The following is a 26571-nucleotide window of genomic DNA, read 5'->3' on the forward strand; positions in this document are numbered from 1 at the left end:
TCCGTACGGGATCCTGCCAGGGTCATTTCGGGACTATTTCGGGATCATTTGGGGTACCTTCCGGCATCATTTCTGGATGGTTTTCGGGATCCGTCCGGGATCCCTTCCGGGTCATTTCGGAACTTTTTCGGGACTATTTGGGGATCATTTGGGGTATTTTCCGGCATCATTTCTGTATGGTATTCGGGATCATTTGGGGTCCCTTCCGGCATAATTTCTGGATGGTTTTCGGTCATTTCGGGACTATTAGGGGATCTTTTGAGGACATTCCGGCATCATTTCTGGATAGTTTTTGGGATCCGTGAGGGATCCCGTCGGGGTAATTTCTGGACTTTTCAGATATTGTTTCGGGATTATTTTGGGTTTCCAAGATCATTTCTGGATGGATTTCGAGATCTGTCCGGGATCCCGTCAGGGTCATTTCGGGACTATTAGGGGATCATTTGAGGACCTTTCCGGCATCATTTCTGGATAGTTTTCGGAATCCGTCTGGGATCCCGTCGGGGTCATTTCAGGACTTTTTCGGGACTCATACGGGATCATTTTGGGACCCTTCCGGAATCATTTCTGTATGGTTTTCGCGATCCGTCGTGGATCCCCTAAGGACCCTTCCTGGATATTTTCTGGATGGTTTTTGAGAACCGTCCGGGAGCCCGTCAGGGTCATTTCGGAACTTTTTCGGGACTATTTCGGGATAATTTTGGTATCCTTCAGGCATCATTTCTTTGTGGTTCTCTGGATAAGTCTAGAATCGTATCGTTGTCATTTCGGGTTTTTGGGACTATTCCGGGAACTTTTGGAGACCCTTCCGTGGCATTTCTAAATGGTTTTCGGGATCTGTCCGCGATAGCGTCGGGGTCATTTCGTGGATTTTTCTGGATAATTTCGGGATCATTTGGGGATCCTGTCAGGTTATCAGCTCATTTAGTTCTTTTTTTACTCAATTACAAAAATAAAATGTATTGGACAGAAACATCTTTTTAAACAGATAACTTGATAAGCAGGCTAACGTGAATATCCCATATATTTAATTTTCTCCTTGCGGACGGGGCCGCGGGTAAAGGCTAGTATGGATATATATCTTTAGTTTGATACGTTCTGATAGCCTTTTATATGCTCTTTTATTCCCGAAATAAAACTTGGAAATAATTTCACGTTAAATTACGTATCTAACAATGACATACTTGAAGGGATGCAAAATTTACAGAATTTCTGAGTTCAGCAGTATCGATTTGTGTTTCCTTGAAATAGATTTTGTGTTTATTCAATTTAAAACTCTAAAAATTAGTTATAACTTTCCGACTTTAAAGACTAATTATCGCGACAATACATCGATTACTTCAACCTATAGCATATTAAACTCCAAGAATTAGAATGCAATACCGTAACTACAACCAAGGCAACAACTGCAAACAAACTCGCTCCACCACAGACATACACTTAATTATATTTTTATGAAATTTACGGAATATTTCCAAAGTATCAGCCAAAATACAAGCAATAAAATGTGTACTTATGTTTTTGAAAGGAGCTTAATGAACTAACAGACTGTAAAATCTTATCTTGCTTTTCTTTCATATTTCACTTGAGTGTGAAAATTTCTGAACTCAACTATATACATACTTATATAAGGAGCATACGTTTCTCTGTAGCGTTGGCAATTTACACGCGTGCCATTTTCGCTTTACATAACTTTACTTACCCTTAAGAGTAATAATTGCTCCTTGAAATCTGTCGCCGCAAATGTTATTGTTGCTTCACAAGAAATATTTGCAGCCTCCAGTTCAGTTACTAAATCATTTACAGCCAAAGAATAAACTTCTTCGTTTTGGGAAAATGCTGTCACAGTATCCCAACCAAAGAAACGAATAAACGCAATACGGGCGGGATTGTGCGAGGAGTCGGGCGCGACCGTACGGTAGAAGTTTGGAAACTCTTTGCGGTCACTGAGCGCCGGTGAAGTGGAACCGAATGAAACCTGCGGGAATAAAGCGAAACCAAGGTATAGTTAGTTATACATATATAAACAAAAATGCATACTACATATGTATGTACATAATGTGCCTGCTACATTAAACAGTCGATACAAAATCATAATAAAAACCGTCGTGGGAAAACTTTTTTGAGTATTTCCTTCAATCGTTTTTCTTCGTTATAAGTTTTGGGTAAATCGATCGAAAAAAGGTGGGTATATAAAATGCAAACACAAACTTTATGCTTGCTTACAAAAAAACATTAATAAATTGCATTATGATTTGATATAAAAAGTAGTAGACAGAGTGGAGTAGCGGATTTGGAAGGATGTTTTATATTATAAATCTATGCGCCCCTTTAATTAGTTATGTGCCACTGTGCCACATTGCATTGAATATCTTGTTGATTGAAGCTTATTATCCTGAATAAAAGAGTTGATAAAGAAACGTTGGGGAAATCCTAAAAAATGTAATTGCCGGGTCAGGTTAGGTTAAGTTGAACTGGCCGGTCCATGAGGACCTCACTAGACTGAATGAGTCCGTAGTGTTATCAGAAGTTTGTTTTAACGACCAAACTGAAAAACCCTATCAAAAAGCACGATCTATGTTATAAATTAACTCTGTCCTCTTGGCAAATGCTAAAAGCTTCCTAGGACTTAAGCCACTTGCTGCTTCTAGATTTGACAGCTGTATCACTCTTAACAGCTGGAGCCTTAGCCTGGCAAGCGCAGGGCACGAGCACAGAACGTGCTCGATCGGTTCCTCCTCCAACCCGCACTTCCTACATCTGCTATCACTGGCCAAGCCTAATTTAAAGGGATGTGATGCCAGAAGGCATTGTCCAGGCAGAAAACCCAGAAAACACGTCATGAGTCTACAGTTCTCTCTTTCTAATGATACAAGCAAGCAAGCAAGTCCTCTCTTTTCAATGATACACATAATCTTCGACACTTTACAGCCCCGCGCTTGAACACACGCCTTCCCGCTTGGTTGATTATGTGAACCTCGCGCCTTCGCTTAATCTCGCTCAGTCTAAAACGCTACAGTAGTCCGGCAGCCTATAGACTCTGTTCATTTCTGGATCAGCACAGTATACCGCAGACCCTGAGGTACTTAGTTTACAAAAAAAAAAAAAAAAACAAGTAAGGAAGGTTAAGTTCGGGTGTAACCGAACATTACATACTCAGTTGAGAGCTATGGTGACAACATAAGGGAAAATAACCATGTAGGAAAATGAACCGAGGGAAACCCTGGAATGTGTTTATATGACATGTGTATCAAATGAAAGGCATTAAAAAGTATTTTATGACGCCATTTAGGACGCCATTTAGGGATATAGCCATAAAGGTGGATCAGGGTTGACTCTAGAATGCGTTTGTACGATATGGGTATCAAATGAAAGGTGTTAATGAGTATTCTAAAAGGGAGAAATCAGTAGTTCCATAGGTGGACGCCGTTTCGAGATATCGCCATAAAGGTGGACCAGGGGTGACCCTAGAATTTGTTTGTACAATATGGGTATCAAACGAAAGGTGTTAATGAGTATTTTAAAAGGGCGTGCGGGTTAGTTCTATAGGTGGACACCTTTTCGAGATATCGCCATAAAGGTGGACCAGAGGTGACTCTAGAATGAGTTTGTACGATATGGGTATAAAATTAAAGGTATTAATGAGAGTTTTAAAAGGGAGTGGTGGTAGTTGTATATGTGAAGGCGTTTTCCAGACCAGGGTGATCCAGAACATCATCTGTTGGATACCGCTAATTTATTTATATATGTAATATCTGCCAAGATTTTAAGGGTTTTTTATTTCGCCCTGCAGAACATTTTCATTTTCTTCTACTTAATATGGTAGGTGTTACAACCATTTTACAAAGTTTTTTTCTAAAGTTATATTTCGCGTCAATACAACAATCCAATTACCTTACCATGTTTCATCCTTTTTTCGTATTTCGTATAGAATTATGGCATTTTTTTCATTTTTCGTAATTTTCGATATCGAAAAAGTGGGCGTGGTCATAGTCGGATTTCGTTCATTTTTCATACCAAGATCAAGTGAGTTCAAGTAAGCACGTGAACTAAGTTCATTAAAGATATGTCGATTTTTGCTTAAGTTATCGTGTTAATGGCCATGCGGAAGGACAGACGGACGACTGTGTATAAAAACTGGGCGTGACATCAACCGATTTCGCCCATTTTCACAGAAAACAGTTAACGTCAAAAAATCTATGCCCCCACCAAATTTCAAAAGGATTGGTTAATTTTTGTTCGACTTATGGCGTTAAAAGTATCCTAGACAAATTAAATGAAAAAGGGCGGAGCCACGCCAATTTTGAAATTTTATTTTATTTTTGTATTTTGTTGCACCATATCATTACTGGAGTTGAATGTTGACATAATTTACTTATATACTGTAAAGTTATTAAATTTTTTGTTAAAATTTTACTTAAAAAAATTTTTTTTTTTAAAGTGGGCGTGGTCCTTCTCCGATTTTGCTAATTTTTATTACGCGCACATACAGTAATAGGAGTAACGTTCCTGCCAAATTTCATCATGATATCTTCAACGGTTGCCAAATTACAGCTTGCAAAAGTTTTAAATTACCTTCTTTTAAAAGTGGGCGGTGCCACGCCCATTGTCCAAAATTTTACTAATTTTCTATTCTGCGTCATAAGTTCAACCCATCTACCAAGCTTCGTCGCTTTATCTGTCTTTTGTAATGAATTATCGCACTTTTTCGGTTTTTCGAAATTTTCGATATCGAAAAAGTGGGCGTGGTTATAGTCCGATATCGTTCATTTTAAATAGCGATCTGAGATGAGTGCTCAGGAACCTACATACCAAATTTCATCAAGATACCTCAAAATTTACTCAAGTTATCGTGTTAACGGACGGACGGAAGACGGACGGACATGGCTCAATCAAATTTTTTTTCGATCCTGATTATTTTGATATATGGAAGTCTATATCTATTTCGATTCCTTTATATATGTACAACCAACCGTTATCCAATCAAACTTAATATACTCTGTGAGCTCTGCTCAACTGAGTATAAAAATAAAAATGTTTTCCATAAATTGAACTAAATCTTGAATTTAAAATGTCTATATTGTTTTTTTTTTTGATTTTAACTTTACTTTCCCCCTTCAATGTTCGTCGCCTTGTCGTGGAGAAGGGGCTTAAGTATCATGTTGGAATCTGCTCTGTGGAGGGGTCCCAACATGAGACGAACTAAGAGGAAAGCCCCATATATCCTACAGGGTCGATAGCGTGTTCAGAAGAAAGCATTACTTGTCGCTGCAGGAGATGTGAGGATTGCCGCACCAACAACACCCAAGCCAAGGTGTTGAGGTACCCGTGCCGATGGCTGTGTGGTCAGCGGGTGTATACTGAAAGGCTGATCGCGAACGGTCCCCTCCGATGCGCGGTCGGTTGTATAAGTGCCTTATCTTGGTATGCTGCCTCTGTCGGGGGCTGGCTAACCATTCCATGCAAACTCGTGGAAACTGTTTGCCCAAAGCAAATAAAGATAATGAAAAGGAGGGGGAACGCTCTCTGAAGACGATCTTCTGGCGACGCAAACAAACTCCTGGGGGAGCTCAACCTGGCGGAGCTGGGCGAGGATGGGTTGTCAATCCTCGGAAGGCGAGCAGGCGAGTCTTAACCCAATGATCAGGGTGGCTCAAAATAATATGCAGCACTCAAAAGTCGCCTCGGATAACCTGCTGGTCCTCCTCAGGGAGGAGGACATTGATGTATGCCTAGTGCAGGAACCATGGGTCTGGCGGTCACAGGTTATGGGCCTAAATACCCGAAACTATAACCTCTTTTACACACATGGAGAAGGTAAACCTAGGGCTTGTATCCTCATTAGGAATACTATTAATGCTTTCTCTTTCAGTAGTTACGACGTTGCTTTGGTCAAGGTCGAATCAAGAAGCGGCAGAAGCATGACGATCGCTTCGGCTTTTATGGCCAGAGGAGGTCACGCAAATGATAGCACAGATAACCTAGAAGGAGACGGTCGTGATGGGTTGCGACGCCAATGCAAGGCACGCGGTTTGGGCGAGCAGCGAGATAAAGGAACGGGGTGAGTCTCTGTTTGAATTTATATTAGCTCACAACCTTTACGTATGTAACAAGGGCAGCTCTCCCACCTTTACTTTTTCGAGTACGGCGAACTACCCAGGGTGGGAGGAAGTCCTTGATATAACACTAACATCTGACTCCCAGGAGCTTACGGTAAGAAACTGGGAGGTGTCGAAAAAAATTTCCCTCTCGGATCACCAGTTGATCCTTTTCAACATAGACTGGGAAAAAGAAATAAGTCAGCCGCACTGAAACCCTAAACGGACGTCCTGGAGCCTATTTTACAAGATAATCAGCGATAGGATCCATAGAAGTAGAACGCCTATACAATCTACAGACAGTCTTGACGACCGAGTTCGGTCCCTGGAGAAAAGTTTTCAGGTGGCCTTTAAAGTAGCCTGTCCAAATTCGAGGAGCAAAAAGACCTTCCCACTGTGATGAGACAAAAATTTCAGCGACCTGAGGCCAAAGCTGAGGAGGGTCTTCAACGACTGTCACTTCAGGAACGATTTCCAGGAGTGCAGGACGGCTCTGAGGGAGTATAAGAAAGCCATATGGACAGAAAAATCAAGCTCCTGGCGAGAACACTGCGAGTCGATTGAGTCCACGAAGGACTCAGCCAGGATGGCAAAGATTCTTGCCAAGAGTCATTCAAACAATACATTTGTCAAGCGCCGATGGAACATGGGTAGGATCGGCGGCTGAGAATCTAAACATCCTTGTAGATGCTCACTTCCCGAATGGATCGGGGGAGGGAGTACGCGATACAAAGACGGCACATCAGGAAGTAGCTGTTGGCCTCATAAACAACCTTCTAGCGGAGAAAAAAATGCCTGGGCAATAGATAGCTTCTCTCCATATAAATCACCGGGCGTGGATGGTATTCTACCTATTATGCTGCAGAAGACTCAGAAATCTTTGGTTAAGGAACTAAAGGAGATCTTCGAGGCATGCATTCGTCTCAACCACATTCCGGTCTCGTGGACGAAAACAAGGGTGGTTTTCATCCCTAAGGCCGGCAGAAGGGGGCATGAAGTAGACAAAAACTTTCGGCCAATAAGTCTCGCGTCCTTTGTTCTGAAACGTTCGAAATGCTACTAGATATACATATACGGGAGCTTTTGGTGAGGCTCCATTTACCACGGCACAGCACGCGTACCTGAGAGGGAAATCCCCAGAAACCGCGCTACATTAGGTAGTTCGAACGGTGGAAAAGTCCCTTCATCACAAGCAGTTCACTCTGACTGCGTTTGTTGATGTGGAAGGCGCGTTTAACAATATAAGAGCTGAAGCGATTGAGGCTGCCCTCGGTAGGGCAGGGGTTGAAGAACCACTACGGCTATGGATTTGAACTCTGCTTCGCAACCGCGAAATAACAGCAGAGCTAGGCGGAGCTAGTGTTGGCAAGCAGGTATGCAGAGGCACACCACAGGGTGGGGTGCTTTCACCTCTGCTTTGGTTGATCACCATAAATGAAATCTTAGGAAAACTTAACGCAGGGGGGGGTTGAGATCGTGGTTTATGCCGACGACGTGGCGATCTTAGTCTCTGGTCCTTTCCCCTCCGTAATGAGCGAAATCATGGAAAGGGCCTAGGCTAAACACAGCAGGTGGGCACAGGGATGTGGCCTTAGGTTAAATCCCGACAAGACGGACCTGCTTCTCTTCACGAGGAAGTACAAGCCACCTGCCTTCAGACTACCATTCTTAAACGGCTAGCAACTAACCCTGTCATCGAGTACCAAGTATCTGGGACTAACAATTGACTGCAAGTTGAATTGGAAAGTATGCATCGAAGAGCGGGTACGGAAGGCCTGCATCGCTTCTATGCCTGCATCGCCTTCATGTGGATAGACTAGAATCAATTCAAAAAGAGTTTTTACTTTTCGCATTGAGAAATCTTCAATGGGACTCTCCGTATAATCTTCCCCCTTACACTAATCGATTAAAACTAGTAAACCTTCCTACCCTTGCAAGTCGTAGAGAAATGCTAGGTGTACTATTTATTGCTAGACTTTTAAATGGATCGATTTCAAGCCCATTTCTTTTGAACGAAGTAAACTTGAATGTTCCATGCCGAGTTTCAAGGCATTATAAACCTATAATTCTTAAACAATGCAGAAGCAATTTCCAACTACACGAACCTTTTCTATGTTTGTGTGAAGATTATAAATCTCACTCGAGAATAATTGATATTTCGGACTCGCTCTTTGCCACAAAAAAGACGGTTATATGTTCTCTTAATAATTAAAAAATTATATTTATACTTTTATCTATTGTATTTTGTGAATCCATATTTCCCAGCTGATGAGTTTCTCTGTAGCTGAGCGGTTTTAGATCTCGGCGTTTAAGAAGCCACTGCCTCTCAAATACTCGGTAAGAAAAAAAATTATAAATAACACATAAATACGAATTAGGATAAAAAAAAAAAAGTATGTATGAATTAAAAAAAAAAAAACAAAAACAGGATTAGCCTGGTTTCATCGGGCCACTTGAGGGCAGTGCGCTGCCACAACTTCCGAGAAAAAAAAAAATCAATGTTTGGTAAGAAATGGGGACTCAAGCCAAGCATGGTACTTTGGATGTACGAGGCGGTGGTGCGACCGGTGCTTACCTATGGTTCCATAGTCTGGTGGGAAGCTCTAAGTAAGAGCTACAATCTCACCAGCCTGCAAAAAGTCCAGCGAACTGCGTGTGTTGGTGCCATAGGGGCCGGACGCACTTGCCCCACAGCTGCTTTAGACCCCAGTTTGCACCTGCTACCGATCGAAATGCATATACTTTGTACATCGTAACAAACCGCACTGAGACTCAGGGAGTATGGGTGTTGGAAGGATACTCAGCAAGGGTATAGTAGTATCCTAAAAAAACTTCCGGATGGTACATGTAGTACCGAGACAGATTACTACCTTCGCAAACTGAAGTTTGAGTACGGTTGTAATACCGCAATTCCAAGCAGGAACGAGTGGAAGAGAAATCCGGGCATAAGGGTCGACGACATCCAAATATTCACTTTCGGCTCCAAGATGGAATCGGGAGTGGGGGCCGGAGTCTTCTCTGAGTCCCTAGATTTGTCTGCATCATTCAGCCTCCCATCGCAGTGCAGCGTGTAGCTGGTAAAATTTGCATCCTGTCGGATAGCCAAGCAGCGATAAAACCGCATTCCTCGCCACACATTAACTCAAAATTAGTGTGGGCTTGTAAGCGACTCAAATCCCAGATATCCACCAATCTAGAACTACGCGTTATCTGGGTCCCGGGTCATAGGGGGATAGAGGGTAACGAGAAGGCCGACGAGCTAGCACGCAGGGGCTCATCGGAGATGAACGAGGAAATAACCAGTGTCGAAGTAGGCATACCCTTAGCAGTAGCCAAGGGGAATATCCAAAGCTTCTACTTGAAGAAAGCACAAACAAAGTGGAATAACATCACCACCTGTGCAATATAAAAATCCATTTGGCCAAACTATGATGGAAAGAGGACGAGAAGTCTTCTGAAAAAATCCAGGGCTAACAATTAGAGTAATCGATTCGACGCTGGCCGACCTGTAAAATACTGAGTACATACTTGACTAGTACCAAAGAAGTACAAGTACTCAAGTACTTCAAATCTAAGTACAAAGTATAAGTACTACAGTACTTGTACGTCGAATACGAAAGTACATGTAGATATATTTACGAAATACTTGCAAGTATACGAAAGTACTTTTTCTAATAAAATGTGTCAGTTTGATTCATAGATGGAAAATCAAAGTTTGAGTAAAATTCATATTAGACACAGACAAGACAAGAAGTAAAACAACATATTAAAAATTATAAATTGTACAACAGCTAACAATATTAAAGTAGTTTTGTGTTTGCCTTCATTAGTACTAGCTTTTTAAAAGAAAATTCCGTCATTTATTGCCTTCGAAGAATATAAGCAATGCCTGCTAAGGAAAATAAACGCTCTACTGGGTCGGAGGAAGCTAAGGGCGTATTCATTTTGAGGGATAGGTCCTTCACAAGAGGATAACTCTGAAGCATATTGAAATCAGTTGATGTATCATTAAAATACCTGTAAAACTCTTCTTCAACCTTTTTGTCAAAGTTAGGTGATCATAAGGGTGCTGGTTGATCCGCTTCAAAACAATTCAATACTTATCAAAGCACTTCGAAAGTACTTACAAGTACTTTACTTTTACTTCAACAATTCAAGTACAAGTACTTCGGTACTTGTACTTGTACTCATTTTTCGAAGTACTAAGGTACTGATACTTAAACTTGTACTGGTACTTTTTCTGTACAGGTTTGGACGCTGGCAAGAACAGTGGAGCAACATCATCGTAGGAAACTGGACTATGGAACTAATCCCTGAACTGAATACATGGTTGAAGCGACTACACGGAGATGTACACTTTTACCTGGCCCAGTTTCTAAACGGACACGGTTACTTCCGCAAATACCTGCAGAGAATGGGTAAGGTTGATAACACGAGCTACTTGTACTGTGGGAAAATAGACAATGTACGCCACAATTTCTTTGAATGCGGGCAATTCTCCGATCAGCGAAGGAGGGTAGATGAGGTACTTGACGACCTATCCCCGGGCAGAGCCATCAACCACATGACCTGCCGAAGAGACAGATGGGATACGGTCAGCACATATGTGAGGCATATACTTATCAGTAAATTAGAGATGCCTAGCACATTAGCGTAAGAGCAGCCATAGAGCTCACGAAGCGCGCACCCATACCCGAAGTAATGCCAAACGCGGTCCCTGGTACGGGGATTTGCGCGGGCCGTTGGAGGTTAGGTTTTAGTGGGTAGCCCTTCATGGAAGAAGGGAGTCCCAGTCTCGCAGTGAGGCTTAAATATCCCGGTCGGTGCATAAAGAATTTCCTCCTTCCACGAAACAAAAACAAAAAAAAAAAAAAATTGTTTATTAGGTTAACTCAATTCCACCTGCTTACTAGCAGCGGCTTTAACTTAAAAATAATGACTGATGTGACTTAGCGCAAATTTAAGTAATTTTAAAGTGATTTATTACATCTTAAAAGTAAAATTGTTGCACCCCTATCAATTTATCACTGAACTCTTTGCATATTTTATGTGAATAAGTTGATACGAATGATTTATTTTTATTGTTACAATTTTTACCTGTACAATACTCCAATGTGGCACCACCTTGGCTAAACTTTCCGTCACTTCCGAACAAGCAGAACCCAGCAACATAATCATCCTTGTATGGGGCTGCGTGTAGATGGCGTGAAAAAATCGATCAACTCCAACGCCGGGATCACACTGAGGAAGTGAAAAAGAAAATGTAAGATAATGCGTATGTAAGTTTTCGTTTTTGAATCGTACATTTTGAAGGACATACATATGTACATATTAAATATTTGTGTTGGTAGGCATGTGTACATATATTCATATACAAAATCACATCATCAGCACAAATCTCCAATTCTGTTTGGGTTGTACGGTGGGCGCGTCTATGTAATATTCATTAAAGGCTTGTTGAGACCCTGCAGGGAAATAAGCTTTGAAGCTACATACCGTAAGCTGGTATCTAATAAATCAAATAAACGAATGTGCATTATTGTCTGATTATAGGTTGCCTGGAATATTTTAAATTCATTTTTAAAGCTGCATTTGTATTTTGAATTTTGCATCCATTTTAGTTTACTTGATTATACGATTCATTGTGGATAAGTATTGTCTGAGACTCATGACTATTATAAATTATCGTTCAAACGCAACATTAATCGAAAAATAAAATTTTAAATTCTCTTCTTTAGGTCAGAAAAGCGTATCATCGCAGCGTACTTATTATAACAATTTCATTTTACAGTAAAAAGTTGATGCAAGGAGATAGGCAGTTTCACATAAGTATGGTAAGGTTAGGACAGAGCTGCCCCCGCACGGTCGGGTATTTGGTCAATCTAGCTGGCCAAAATTAAAACAGCAGTTATTTCTGTTCAAAAAGTGGTTGTCTCACTTCGTTGCTATGAAAGGTAATATTTGACAGTAAATTCACGGTGTTCCGCACAAAATTACTATGGATCGGACCCCCGGTTTCAGATGGACCCGGGGTCAATTTTTCGCATTACCTGAGATATGTAAATATGGGTATCAAACGAAAGGCATTTTACTCTGTAATTCCATTGACATTATTAAGTAGGATTGCCACTTAGGGTTGCCACTCCACCTTATTTTTATATTTCTTTGTATATACACTACGATTTCGGAGACGGCTTAACCGATTTGAATGAAATTTGGTACATCGATATAGTATTACATTTTAAGACTTTTCACAGAGGTGTTTCCACTGAGGATGTTTTCACAAGGTTGCCACCTTTTTAAATTAAAAAAACATACATGAGATTTGCCAATAGGGGTATCAGTCTCTTACAAAATGTATAACCCCTGAAAAAATCGCGGGTATCAGCAACCGTTTTTGTTATTAAACTTTGAAACAAACACAAGCTTATATATTGCCAAAAAAAAAAAAAAAAAAAAAAAATACTGACATGTTATGTCACGCAAAAAAGATATTTTTTTTGTTTGCAAGAATTTTCAAAAATTTAATCCCGAAAATTAATAGTATTACAAACAGAATAACTCAGTTAAAACATGCGGTATAAAAAATCTAACGTATGAATTAAAAACACATTTACCTGTCCTAAAAGAAAATGTAACTAGATTTGATTAAGGATAAAAAAGTGAACAAGTATTTAGGTTAGAAGGGTATATTGCTTTTTAATCCAAAAATTCATCGTACTGCACACAATTTTTATACAATTTTAGATGTGCGCGGTTAGCTCCGTTGACATTGCAGATGGGTTTTGGGGTATGTATACTATTCAGTGGACATCTAGGAATACCAGGGAGTATATTAAAAACAAAAAATTGGAATATTTTGAAAAATCGAAATTTGGCTAGCTAGATTGATCAAACACCCCACCGTGCACCGGTACGAGCACTCTTTGTGAAAAAAATCTCCCCTACTAAAGCCGACGGGTCGATTCAGCATATCTCAGGAATTTCTTAGTTTCCAAATTAGCCAGATCACAATGTTAATCAAAAAAGGGAGATCCCAGAAATTTCCTAACGGTTTCTAACTCCTCCTCGCCTCTACAGCTCCAGCAGTAATCATTATATTGTTGTCTTATTTTTCCTATATCTGTGCAAGTCTCCCGACCGCTAAGTGGCCAGTAATAAGTCTGACTTTCCAGGTGGAAGCAGAGGCCACTCGAGCTTAGTATGAAAGCAAGATTTAAGATTTCTCCATCTCCACTTGCTTCCCTAAGGAAAATTCCTTTTAAGATAAGCTAACAAGTAGCGAGCGGAATGCTCAATCTCTTCCAGGCCGACGAAAGCTTAACGGATTGGCTTTCTCTGGCGAGTTTTACAACCATCTCATTGCCCGGTATATCCTACGTTCAAGTATCCATACCAGTCTAGAGAAAATTCCCTCAGCAATCTCGTTAAGATATTTGAGGCACTTCTCTACTGTCCTGGACCTACAGGTGACCGGCCCAATCACCTTAAGTAAAGCCTGGCTATAAGAATAATTGCGAATTTTGTTAGAGCCATGAATAGCCTTTCTCAGGTGACCTCCACCTGAAACACGCTACAATGCTCGGGTCGGCTAAAGGATAGATTCTACTTCAGTTTAAATGCAAAGATACAGCTACCCACCTTATTATTCACTTTGGAGCCATCACTATATATCTGAAGGCCACCGCCCAGCTCCGACGGCTTTTTCAAACAATAATCCCTATCCGATATGAAAACATCGTACTCCGACGAAAGCGAATTCAAATTCTTGAGAATGGATACACGGCCATTCATATTCTCTTCCCACCCGGATAGGTCTTGGAGCTACAAAGCGGATAAGGCTGCGCATCGCTTGGCCTTTAGACCTATTGGCAAGACATTAAAAATAGTGTCCAGAGTTTCCGCTGCGGTGGTGCGCAAAAGCCCCACGCAGACTAGAGCATTTCTTTGTGCCTTCTGGAATAGCCGAAGGTTTTATTTAGTATATAAGCTCGTCTTCCAGACCAAAGCCCAGTATAAAAGACTGGCCTAGCCACAGCTGTGTGGAGACACAGGGAAATATCCGGTGATAGTCCCCACTTTCGTGTAACAGTTCCCCTAGAGTTGTACAGTGCAAACGTTCTATTTTCACGCATCACACGTTTTCCCTACAGGGGAGTTTTCCTATTTAAAATTACTCCTAGGTATTTAGCAGTGTTCGTCAACATCAGGGTAGTAATCGTTATCACCGTTATCTGAAACATGGATATCTTGTATTTCCTAGTGAACAGAACCAGTACGGTGTTTGCTGAATTGACAGACAGACTTTTACTCCTGGTCCAGTTCTTCTCCAGCCCCCTTTGTTTGCAATAAATGGCATCTGCGCGCGCCATATGTGCTTAACCATCATTGAGCCTGCCAAATCGGCATGAACCGTTCTTCGCTACAGCAGATGCTAAACGAGTTTCACTAGTCCTGAATCGGCCTAAACCGATAGGGCATCAGTTATCGCAGAGGGCGTAACGTTGTTAATCTCCCTCAATGTTCAGTAACGCTATTACCGTAAATTACTTGTACGCCAAGGATTTCTCTATTTTGGGAGACAACTTTAATATACACATGCTGGGATGTCGATAATTTTCCTCCCAAGGACTCACTTAGTTTAGAACCTCTCCGATGGAAGGACGTCAGAAAAATTAGTCTCAAGTCTATTGGGTTCACGTGCAAAGTCCTTCCACTGTTCGAACGCCGTGGAATATAGTTAAGAGCACAAACTTCTTTGAAAATAGAATGTCGCCATAGACCTGATTATTTGCTGGAGTTGTACCCGAGCCAACCCATCCGGACCTGGTGTTTTGACGCGCTTGAATAACCTATTTAATTTTAGCCATAGTTATGAACTTCCCTCATACTGTGCCACTTGGCTTATATACAGCCGTCAACATTCTTTCGATCGTAAAATGTTCACTTCCTCATATAATATAAACCTACTTGGGTACTATAAGGTTCTATGTTAACGTAATATACTAAGGCTCTTGTGTATATGATTGGGCACCTACATAGCATCACACCCGTCTGGTAGACATATGTATATCATAATGGTGCATGCTTTTATTGCGTTGAAGGCACTTAACCCTTTCGACCCGACATTCGCACAGCTATGATGGAATACAAATTTTCATTTGAGTTGGTTATTTAGGTGATATGTATAATACCGATCAAAGAAAATCTGAAGTACAATAAGAGGATGACAGCGGAATGTTATGTGGTACAAGTACAACTACCTACCGGACCAACCGTCCGGTAAAACACCTTTTTTAAATTAATAATAACTTACACAAAAATGTAGATATGATATATAATGAACAATAGTTTATTGAATATATATTTTATTGAAGAACATTTTGGTGAAAATTTTTATTATGCATAAAAATCACCTATGAAATGGAGTAAAACACATTTTACAAAGTGGCACTTGACACTCCTGACATATTGTTTTAGTGCGAGTCAGAATATTTTGAGAACTGCAGTTAGTACAACGCAATCGTGTAGGACCTTCAACAGGACATTGCCTTACGTGAGGAGGTTTGTGACATTCGCCCAGGCTTTAGTGATCGGCGAACGGAAGTGGTTTCTGAGACTTCGTTGATCAACTTCTCAGCTAAGTTAACTAAAAATGTTTTGAATGGCATCTTGTTCCGGTTGATATCATTACAAATAACCCAAGCATTTATGGCTGCCATCATTATCAAACGATAAAATACCTTCTTCCAGCATTTTCCGATTTCCTATCGTATTCGTAAAGCCCAGACATTTGATCAGCGAATTCGACCCCTCCCATGATCTTCCGATAAAATTTTATTTGATTTGGACATGGTACTTTAATTTTTTTCGCCTGTTTTCAAGGTTTTTGTCACAGTCGCTACAGTAGCTACGTGACAATTGCTCAGTACCAATACTTCTTTAGTGTCTTGCCATTTTGCGCACAACAGTCCAGTTCATGTGTATTTGAGCTCCGTTTCACCTCTCTTCTGTTTTTTTCCAGAGAACTTAGGCATATCTTTTGTGGTGTGTTATCTGCTATTTTGCAATCGCGAGGTTTATAATTACATTTTTTCGGTACGAAATTCTCATCAGCAGTATTTCATATAATATTAGTGTTTGATGCGACGGGTTTTGAAGCAATTTTATCTCTTTATTCTTCGTTATTACTGTTAGAGTACGATACACCAATTGATGCGACTCCTCCCACAGCAGCCTCATTTTCCTCGTTTGCGGACTCTTCGTTACCACTGGAACTAGTGCAATCACTTGGTATGAAATTGTTGGAGATCCCTCATGAAAAGTCTTCATAGTCACTAGCATTATCAGTTTCATCTTCTAGAATTTTTCGGATATCTTCAGGGTCCATTTTCTGTGGGAATAATAAATTTTAGTACTTAAAGCACTATTGGTACCCATATGTACCACCATACCGGACGACTGGTACATATAGGTACCATATGATAAAATAAGCGTAAAAATATATGAGAATTGTTTTTGTTTTTTATCGGCCTATTGATAAATGATTCAAAGTTCGATTCGAGTTCAAGGCCAGAACAATAATTTTTTTCTAATGATAATTATTGTTATTTTTTTAATTTTTCTAAATTTGAAAAATTGTATTTATTTTGGTTAAAAAATAACAATAATTATCATTAGAAAAAAATTATTGTTCTGGCCTTGAGCTCGAATCGAACCTTGAATCATTTATCAATAGGCCGATAAAAAACAAAAATAATTGTTAATAAACCATGAGCACTTGGGAAAATTGACAATAAACAAATCCAGCATTATCACTGATTTGCAACAGATGGCGCAACACTGAATAAATATAGTTTGTAAGAATGAATAGAAGAAGCGATCTGTCAGTCACATGTCCCGTTTATCGGCGGCGTATATCTCTAATACGTACCGCCCGGGTCGAAAGGGTTAACTGAGATTTGCCTATTTATACACATATACATATACGCACATACCTACATACTTACACACAAATGCCCATCAAAACGTATCTACGTTACAACTTTGGATCAATAATTTACTTTGTTGAGCATTTAAGCTTTATAATTATGATTTTATTAACACATTAAAAGTGAGTTTGTGAGTTATATTTTGTACACATGTCCTTATAAGGGCAAAGACGTCCAAATAATTGTAAGCAGGAACGTAAAACCGAATAAAAATGTGAACGGTTCGGTTCAGCGTTCGAACCCGTTTACAGCTCTGAATAAAAAATTAACAAACCCAAAACTATGCGTGTCAAAACATGTATATATGTACATACATGCATACATACGTTTACTATAACAAACAAATTCTTTGAACTTCTTTGATTTTCAATAACCATTTGAGATTATTGACTTGCAGGCACGAAATAATAGATTTTAGATTGTGAATCGCTATCTGAACTGAATTCTGGGTTTAAGAAACACCCAAGATAATCTGGACTGCTTAATATAACTCTTTGTCGCAATATTATTCGAAAGCCAAATAATTTAAGCAAATTATACCTCTGCGGGATAGGAGGCTTAGAATATACACGTGGCAGGTATGCCTGTCTTAAAAGGCGACTTAAATTCCAAATGATTCAAGGGACTATGTAGCGCAACACTTTCAAATTGTTACCATCGCAATCTACAGCTTCTTCAACCTGATTGACAACCTCACTACCCGTGGCGAATCCTCTTTCTTTAGCAAGCGAGGCTATGGCGACCCTAAGTTCCATGGAATTAGGAGAGTGGGGTGGGATTGCCTAGAAGATTCAATGTGGTCATATTAAATCGTTCCCGAAATGGTCGGGCTTGTACCTTAATGGTGCTTGTTAGCGGAGCGTACCGGATCCATATCCAGCAAAGGGCCATATATTGATCCGGTACGCTCCGGTAAAAAAGCACAATTAAGGTACTGGCTAGACCATCTCGGGGAAACGATTTAACATGACCATATTAAAACTTCTAAACCTTACCGTCCCCACCTCCTAGCTCCTTGATTAACTTTCGGTCGCAAGAGCTTCGACGGCGAAATATGTGTATGATACATTCATATTTGTTACAGTTCTCCCCTCGCGTAGGTGAGGTTGACAATTGAGTTGCGGAAGCTCTGAAGCTATTAAACTTTGTATTGCGCTTATCAACCCTTTGAATCACATAAAAAAGTGGTCGGGGTTACAACCGAATTTTCCTCACCTCTTAAAATATTACCAAGAACTATAATTCCGCAAAGTTGCAAAGTGCAATTTACAATTTCTGATTTACGGCTTACACAACTTTTAAATTTTCTTTGCCGGTATTTCGTAATGCGTTTGCTCATTTTTTCCAGTTTTAGAAATTTTCGATATCGAAAAAGTATGCATGGTTTTTGTCTGATTTTCACCATTTTCAACACAAATATATTTTGAGCTCATATAAGCCCGTGTACTAAATTTGGAGAAGATATCTTAATTTTTCCTCATTGTGTTAATGGGTATACGTAAGGAAAATCGTGCGTCTGGGTATAAAAAGCAGTCGTTGCTTCCAACCGATGTCGCTTATTTTCATCAAACCGATTTTGTAAATTTTCAGAGTGTATATTATTACGGCGGCCGCCGTGGTGTGATGGTAGCGTGCTCCGCCTATCACACCGTATGCCCTGGGTTCAACTCGCGGGCAAAGCAACATCAAAATTTTAGAAATAAGATTTTTCAATTAGAAGAAAATTTTTCTAAGCGGGGTCGCCCCTCGGCAGTGTCTGGCAAGCGCTCCGATTGTATTTCTGCCATGAAAAGCTCTCAGTGAAAACTCATCTGCCTTGCAGATGCCGTTCGGAGTCGGCATAAAACATGTAGGTCCCGTCCGGCCAATTTGTAGGGAAAAATCAAGAGGAGCACGACGCAAATTGGAAGAGAAGCTCGGCCTTAGATCTCTTCGGAGGTTATCGCGCCTTACATTTATTTTTATTTTTTTTATATTAGGGTGATCCTTATTGTTCGACTTTTCATAAATTAACGTGGAGCCACGTAAAATCATTATATTTTTAAAGTTTTTAGAGGTCGCTACCAAAAGTCAAACTTTTAGGAAAATCATTGTAATAATATTATGATAAAATAGGAAAAAACGAAAACAAAATTTTTAATATAGGTTTTCCAAAGGATCTGCTTATAACCTCTAAGCTTATCTAAATTATTTGGGAAAAATCGTTGAAAGTTAATAGAAAAGGTGATATAGTAAATAGAACCGTAAAAGGAAGTGACCCCGAAATATTCTTCAAAAAAATTGAGAAAAAACTGAAATAATTTCTCTGGATAGAGAACCAATTTAGATGGTGCCCTGCCAAACAAAAAAAGTTGCACTCGTATAAGGTCTACCTTGGTTTATATATAGTATAAAGGACATCCACGATATGATGGGCTTGCAAAACTATTAAATTTTCTTCTTTCAAGACCTTATGAAATTTTTTCTTTTCGTAATAAAGTATATCACTTCATCGGGTTTTTGTAATAAATTATCGCATTATTTCCAATTTTAGAAAGTTTTTGATATCGAAGAAGTGATCATTCCATTTCGCCAATTTACAGTATCACGCTATATGAGGTCCAGGTAGGGCAGGTTAGACCAAAATATTAAATCTAGAAAGTTAAATATATAATATATATAAAAATTAAAATAATTATAAATAAAATTTTGAAACTCGTCACCATTCGAGTGTATGAAAAAATTGCATTGGAGGTCAAAGGTTCAAGATTTGAGTTTTTCGCGATCTTCAGCAAAACTGCATGTTTTATCATGAAAAGATATGCACAAAAATTGTAGATCATAAAATTATCTACAAAAAACATCTCAATTATTTTTTCCTTCGAGCTACCTGTTTTTCCGATACTGTGTTAACCTCATTCCTTCGCCTATAATTCCTCACAGTCATATCAGGTAATATCAATCTTTATAATTTGTTCCATAGTAGCTCATATAAATAAAATAATAAAAAAAATGTTTAAGTTAAACGCTTTTATTGCAAACAATACTTACATGAAGTAATAATAATACTAAAAGCTAGAAAATAATTAGGTAGGTCCTAGGTACTAGTCATCACACTCCTCATCAATCTAGGGCGTTGATCAGACAATTAAATAAAAGCGTTGGGCGCGTGTAGTTTCTAAAAATGCGAGCCGTAGCATAACCTGATTAAGGTTCAGTTGGTCTCATATATATGACTATCAATAGAAATTGTATGCGTCCAAGGCTTTTATTTAATTGTCGGATCAACGCTCTAGATTGATGAGGAGTGTGATGACTGGTACCTAGGACCTACCTAATTATTTTCTAGCTTTTAGTATTATTATTACTTCATGTAAGTATTATTTTCAATAAAACCGTTTAACTTAAAATTTTTTTTTTTTAATTATTTTATTTTCAAGTTTTTAGTCTTTATTTAATTGCCTATTATTTCTTATTCGGTTAAATTCATTTAGTCACTCATTACACTGGTTTACAGCGAAAACGCTCCAGGGACGCCATTATAAAATTCCTATATAAAATCACCCCCTGATTTCTCCAGGTTATTTTTAATTCATGGTATCGTTTATGAGATATTACGAATAACGGTTTTTTCACAAAAAACACATAATACATACAAGAATAACACTGGATCACAAATTCCAATTTTTTTTTCTGCACCAGAGACGCCATTATGAAATTCCTATGTAAAATCACCCCCCCCCCCCCCCCCCACGATTTCGAAAATCAAGGTTGATTTTTAATTCTATGCTAACGTTTTTGGATATTTACGAATAACGGTTTTTTCAAAAAAAAAAAAAAAAAAAAAAAAAATTGGGTCCACTCAATCATATATATCTCAAGAACGAATTGGGCAATTCCTTGCACCACCTAGTGGCAATTTTTTTCATAGGTCGCTTTCTATTCTTGTATGTATTATGTGTTCCCAATATGAGCTAGATCGGATCACAAATACGATTTTTGTGAATACTCCTCCTTGCTCCTTGCGCCACCTAGCGGCGATTTTTTTTCATAGGTCGCTTTCTATTCTTGTATGTATTATGTGTTCCAAGAATGAGCCAGATCGGACCACAAATATGATTTTTGTGAATATCTCGATCCTTGCACCACCTAGCGGCGATTTTTTTCTTATTATTGCATTGTCTTCGGGTTCTGAACTATATTCCAAGTTTCAACCTTGTAGCTTAGCGGAAAATGACTTAAATTTCAATTACAAAATTCGTGCCAGCCAGCCAACCAGCCTGTCAAGTCAAGCTAAATATAACCGTTTAAAAAAGGACTTTTTTCCTTAAAATTTCTTTTAAATGAAAGACTCACCTGTGTATCGTTTGTCAACAACTCCAATATATAACCAGGTAAAATTTGTTTCCGATTGATATGTTCTACAGCCATTTGTGCAGCATTCAACTCACTCCAACCATCGAAACGTTGACCCTGTTTGTCGGTGAGCTCGAATAGTCCAAGTAACACAATTCGCCTGCTGTTGCGCTCAATTTCTGCCGCTGTCATGCGTCGTTGACTTTCAAACACTTGATTAACTTTTAAAGTGCTCTGAGGCCAATTGGCTGAAATTCTTGTTGAGCTGCGACTAAAGTTTAACTTTTCCTCTGTTTGTACATCACTGGAAGCATTGACGTTATACTTTTGGGTATCATTGCTATTCCGCAAGTGTTTTGCTTGTTGTTGTGATTGTTTTTGGGAAAATGCTAAATACGTTGTGTTTTCTTTGGCCATTGTTGGTGCATTACTTGTATAAACCATGACGTTGGCTGTGTGACTTGCAAGCAATGCACTTGGCGCGTTTTCATGGTAGTTATTGTTTGTACGGGTTTCTTCGCTTTGTCCTCTTTGGATTACCACTCCCTGCTGATCGCCTGCTTTGGTACTGTTTGTATGGGTGGGTGGTGTGTGTATTTTGCTAGTGTTGTTGTTGTTATTTCGAATGCTATAATGTGTCTCAGTAGTTAAGTGCTTTGTCGAACTTGCCGCATCGATGGGTAAAGGTAAAAATAATATTGTCACAATCAGTATAAGACAGCATAATTGGCGCGTTTGTAGCCAATGCCATTGACGTGCTTGTCGTGGCATTACTCGGGCGATATGGTGGTGATGTATCCGGGAGGTGTTTCTCGCAAATGCATGTCATTTATATTCTTACACTTTTGAGCTTGGGCTAATATTTATAGAGATTACTCTTCAATTACAAGGAACAAAAATTTTGTTTGGTACCTACAAGTGGCCATACACAGTAACCTGAAATGAAAGAATGGATACAATTTTAAACAACATGCAGAAAAAAATATCAATTGCTAAAAAACGCAAATTAAAAAAAAATAAAAATAAAAGGCAAATTAAAAGTAGATTATTTTACCGGATTCCGCAAAGAAACTCACTTCTGGTTAACTATAAGGAGTCAGGTATTAACTGCTAAGAACGTAATGAGACTTTGTCTGACACCCGCTGCGAAAACAATATTGTCTAGTGGGAGAAAATTGCTGCGATGTTCTGTTTGCTATTTTTGGACTTGGAAATTTGGAAAAACAAACATAACATTTGCCCACACCTGATTTCATGCTTCGCGAATTAAACTCAACAAATATCGGGGATGTGTTTTAGTATTACAGTAACATATAATCATTGGCAGTGGCCTAACTTATATTTCGACCAAAATTAAATGACAAGTACTGCAGAAATAACCATCATTAATTGCCGTTTAACTGCTTAAGCCTTTTTGGCAGTTTTGTAACAAATCACGACAGCTACCCTTGTTTCGCGATATCTGACAACGATTAAGAGAACCAAGAGAGGTCAAGTCTTCCTCCACCTTCCTTCGTCTGAGTCTAAACTACGGTGTCGACAGAAATTCTGTCCCGGCAGTCCCGTCTTCGTCCATTCGCATAATATGGCCTAGCCAGCGAAGCCCTTGAGTTGTATTCGCTGCACTATCGTCATATCTACGTAAAGCTCATACATCTCATCACTTTACCGCCTTCGATACTTGCCGTCGACATCACAAACAGGACCATGCGCCACCATCTCATATTCTCTCGACATCTCCAGCATTCCGAGCCATACATCAAGACAAGTGTGATGAGCGACTTGTAGAGCGTGATTTTTGTTTGTCGAGAGAGAAATATACTTCCAATTGCCTACCTAGCCTAAAGTAGCAAGAATTATCGAGCGCTTGATTTCTGAGCTTAAATTTTTTTATACTCAGCTGAGCAGAGCTCACAGAGTATATTAATTTTGTTCGCATAACGGTAATTTGTACTGGCATAAACTAATCGAGATAGATATGGACTTCTATATATCAAAATGATCTGGGCGAAAAAAGAAATTCAATTAGCCATGTCCGTCCATCCGTTCGTCCCTCCGCCCGCCCGTAACCACGATAACTAGAGTAAATTTTGAGGTATCTTAATGACATTTGGTGTGTATGTTCCTGGGCACTCATCTCAGATCTCTATTTAAAAACGAAAAAGTGCGATAATTCATTACCAAAGACGGATAAAGCAGAATAGAAAATTAGCAAAATTTTGGACAATGGGTGTGGCAACGTCCACTTTTAAAAGAAAGTAATTTAAAAGTTTTGCAAGCTGTAATTTGGCAGGAACGTTACTACTATTACTATATGTGTTCTAAATAAGAATTAGCAAAATCGGATGACGAACGCGCCCACTCTTTAAAATTTTTTTTTTAATGTCAAATTTTAACAAAAATTTAATATTTTTACAGTATATAAGTAAATTATGTCAGCATTCAACTCCAGTAATGATATGTTGCAACAAAATTCAAAAATAAAATACAATTTCAAAATAGGCGTGGCTCCGCCCTTTTTCATTTAATTTGTCTAGAATACTTTTAATGCCGTAAGTCGAACAAAAATTCACCAATCAATTGTGAAATTTGGTAAGGGAATAGCTTCTATGCCGGTAACTATTTTCTGTGAAAATGGGCGAAATCGGTTGAAGCTACGCCCAGTTTTTACACGCAGTCGACCGGGATGAAACATGGTGATTGGATTTGTTTTTTGACTCAAAATATAACTTTAGAAAAAACTTTGTATAATGTGTGTTACACTTACCATATTAAATAGAAGAATATGGAAAAGTTCTGCAGGGCGAAATCAAAAGCCGTTGGAATCATGGCAGGAATACTCTTCGTGGTATTACATATATAAATAAATTAGCGGTACCCGGCAGATGATGTTCTGGGTCAACCTGGTCCCCATTTTGGTCGTTATCTCGAAAACGCCTTCACATATAAAACTAAGGGCCACTCCCTTTTAAAACCCTCATTAATACCTTTAATTTGATACCCATATCATACAAACACATTACAGAGTGACCCCTGGTCCACCTTTATGGCGATATCTCGAAAAGGCGTCCACCTATAAAACTAAGGCCCACTCCCTTTTAAAATACTCATTAACACCTTTCATTTGATACCAATATCGTACAAACAAATTCTAGAGTCACCCCTGGTCCACCTTTATGGCGATATTTCGAAAAGGCGTCCACCTATAAAACTAAGGACCACTCCCTTTTACAATACTCTTTAATACTTTTCATTTGATACCCATGTCATAGAAACACATTCCAGGGTTACCCTAGGTTCATTTGCACACCTGGTGATTTTCTTTGTTTTTTGACAAAAGATGAAGGAAAATCGTTCTAAAAAACGTCACCCTTGGTCTACAGTTTGGTCAATATTTCCCAAACGTATTTGATATGGAATTAAAAACCATTTATAAACCATCTACGAAACCCTACGAAACCAATGCGGCTAAGCTCTCAGCTGAGTATGTAATGTTCGGTTACACCCGAACTTAGCCTTCCTTACTTGTTTTTGTAGCATCTTCTTTCTGCCTCAGATTTTTTCGTTCTAAATAAGCGTCTCTCTTTCTTCCACATTAATGCTACAATATACTGCGCGTCGTCGCGTGACATCATCGTACCAGTTGTTTTTGCGAGCTCGCTGGAAACTTATGGTGTCAGCAGGGGCTGTACGTAATAAGAAAGAAATATGTTCAGATCGCCCACATCGTTAGGTCGAAGATTGCTCTGATAGAGCAGGTGTCAAAGCCGGGTGGAATTAACATCAGCTGTCTATTTCGTAAGCAGCTTTTCGACGGCAAACTTTCCTTGTGTCACTGCGCACTGATGCGTGTATGTATCTTGTCTGCCACAAGGTAGTGTCTTAGTCGATATTTGTCTTCGTAGAGTGCGCACGTCCATGACACTGGAACTTTGTCTGCAGCCGATTACTATGTGATCGATTTGGTTTCATGTTTTTCGATCAGGAGACAGCCAAATAGTTTGTTGTTAATTTTCATACTGGAACCTGGTACTGCAGGTAATTTCGAGCCACGTCGAAGTCAACCTTGAGATATGTTATATCATGAGACTAAATTTTCTGACTGTAGGCCATGGATCCCTTCCTTGCCAGTGGTGTAGTGAGGTTTTCTTGCGCCCGGGCGCAATATTTAAAAATTTTTTTCTTTTTCCAGACTTAATAACGTTAGGTCACTTTGGCGACCTTGCCCCCTCGTTAATCGTAAATATGTCAAAATCAGTTTTATTTCGCTGAATGAACGCTCGCAGCTAGCAATTGATACTGAGATAGTCAAGAGTATTTGAAGTGCTAATCGCAAGTTTGGAAGATCATGTTCTCGATACGAATTTATAAAAGTAGGTAATTCTAAAGGAGTTTTATGTTCAATTTCTTTTCTACTGCGAAGTCATATTTTGCAGTCAATATTTCGATAAAAAGTTTAGTTCCATCGAAATCTGTGTTATAAAATTCACCCAAGTTCTTAAAATTTCTTTCTAAGTCGTTATTATCCTTGTTTAAAAAATTTCCAACATCTAAGAGAAATCCAAATTTAAAATTAATCTCTTTTAGTAATGTAAATCTTGTACGTACTTCTCTTCCAATTTGCGCCGTGCTCCTCTTGATTTTCCCTACAAATTGGCCGGACCTACATATTTTATGGCAACTTCGAACGGCATCTGCAAGGCAGATGAGTTTTCACTGAGAGCTTTTCATGGCAGAAATACACACGGAGCGCTTCCCAAACACTGCCGAGGGGCGACCCCGCTTAAACAAAATTTCTTCTAATTGAAAAACCTTATTTCTAAAATTTTTTGTTGCTTTCCCCGGGGTGTGAACCCAGGGCATAAGGTGTGGTAGACGGAGCACACTACCATCATACCACGGGGGCCGCCAATGATACGCTTCTCTAAAATTCATCCCCGGATTTTGTAATCTGAGCTGCACAAGATCAATCTTCCTTAAGATTTCATACCAGAAAAGAACTAATGTTATGAAAATTTAGTAATTTGGAACAGAATTGTAGCTTCGCTTCTGGTGTCACTTGTGGTGTTAGTATCCTCTGCTATTGCTCTTAGAGTTATACTATATTCTCTAGCCCATCGACGATAAAGCTAACCGCTTGTATCCTG

General features: G+C 39.2%; 1 protein-coding gene across 2 annotated transcripts in view; it reads right to left on the minus strand.

Moving 5' to 3' along the window:
• Window positions 1-22046, minus strand: part of GABA-B-R3 (gamma-aminobutyric acid type B receptor subunit 3) — a 70465-nt gene extending 48419 nt beyond the window's left edge. For both annotated transcript variants that reach the window (XM_067769816.1, XM_067769815.1), the window contains exons 1-3: window positions 21425-22046; window positions 11196-11339; window positions 1703-1978 (exon numbers count right to left, since the gene is read on the minus strand). In XM_067769816.1, the coding sequence (XP_067625917.1) occupies window positions 1703-1978; window positions 11196-11339; window positions 21425-21868 (864 nt within the window). In that variant the 5' untranslated portion in view covers window positions 21869-22046. The remainder of the gene's footprint in view (window positions 1-1702; window positions 1979-11195; window positions 11340-21424) is intronic.
• Between the last annotated feature and the right edge of the window lie 4525 nt (window positions 22047-26571).

Source organism: Eurosta solidaginis, chromosome 2 (assembly GCF_040869045.1).
Source record: "Eurosta solidaginis isolate ZX-2024a chromosome 2, ASM4086904v1, whole genome shotgun sequence".
In the NCBI taxonomy this organism is placed as follows: Eukaryota; Metazoa; Arthropoda; class Insecta; order Diptera; family Tephritidae; genus Eurosta; species Eurosta solidaginis.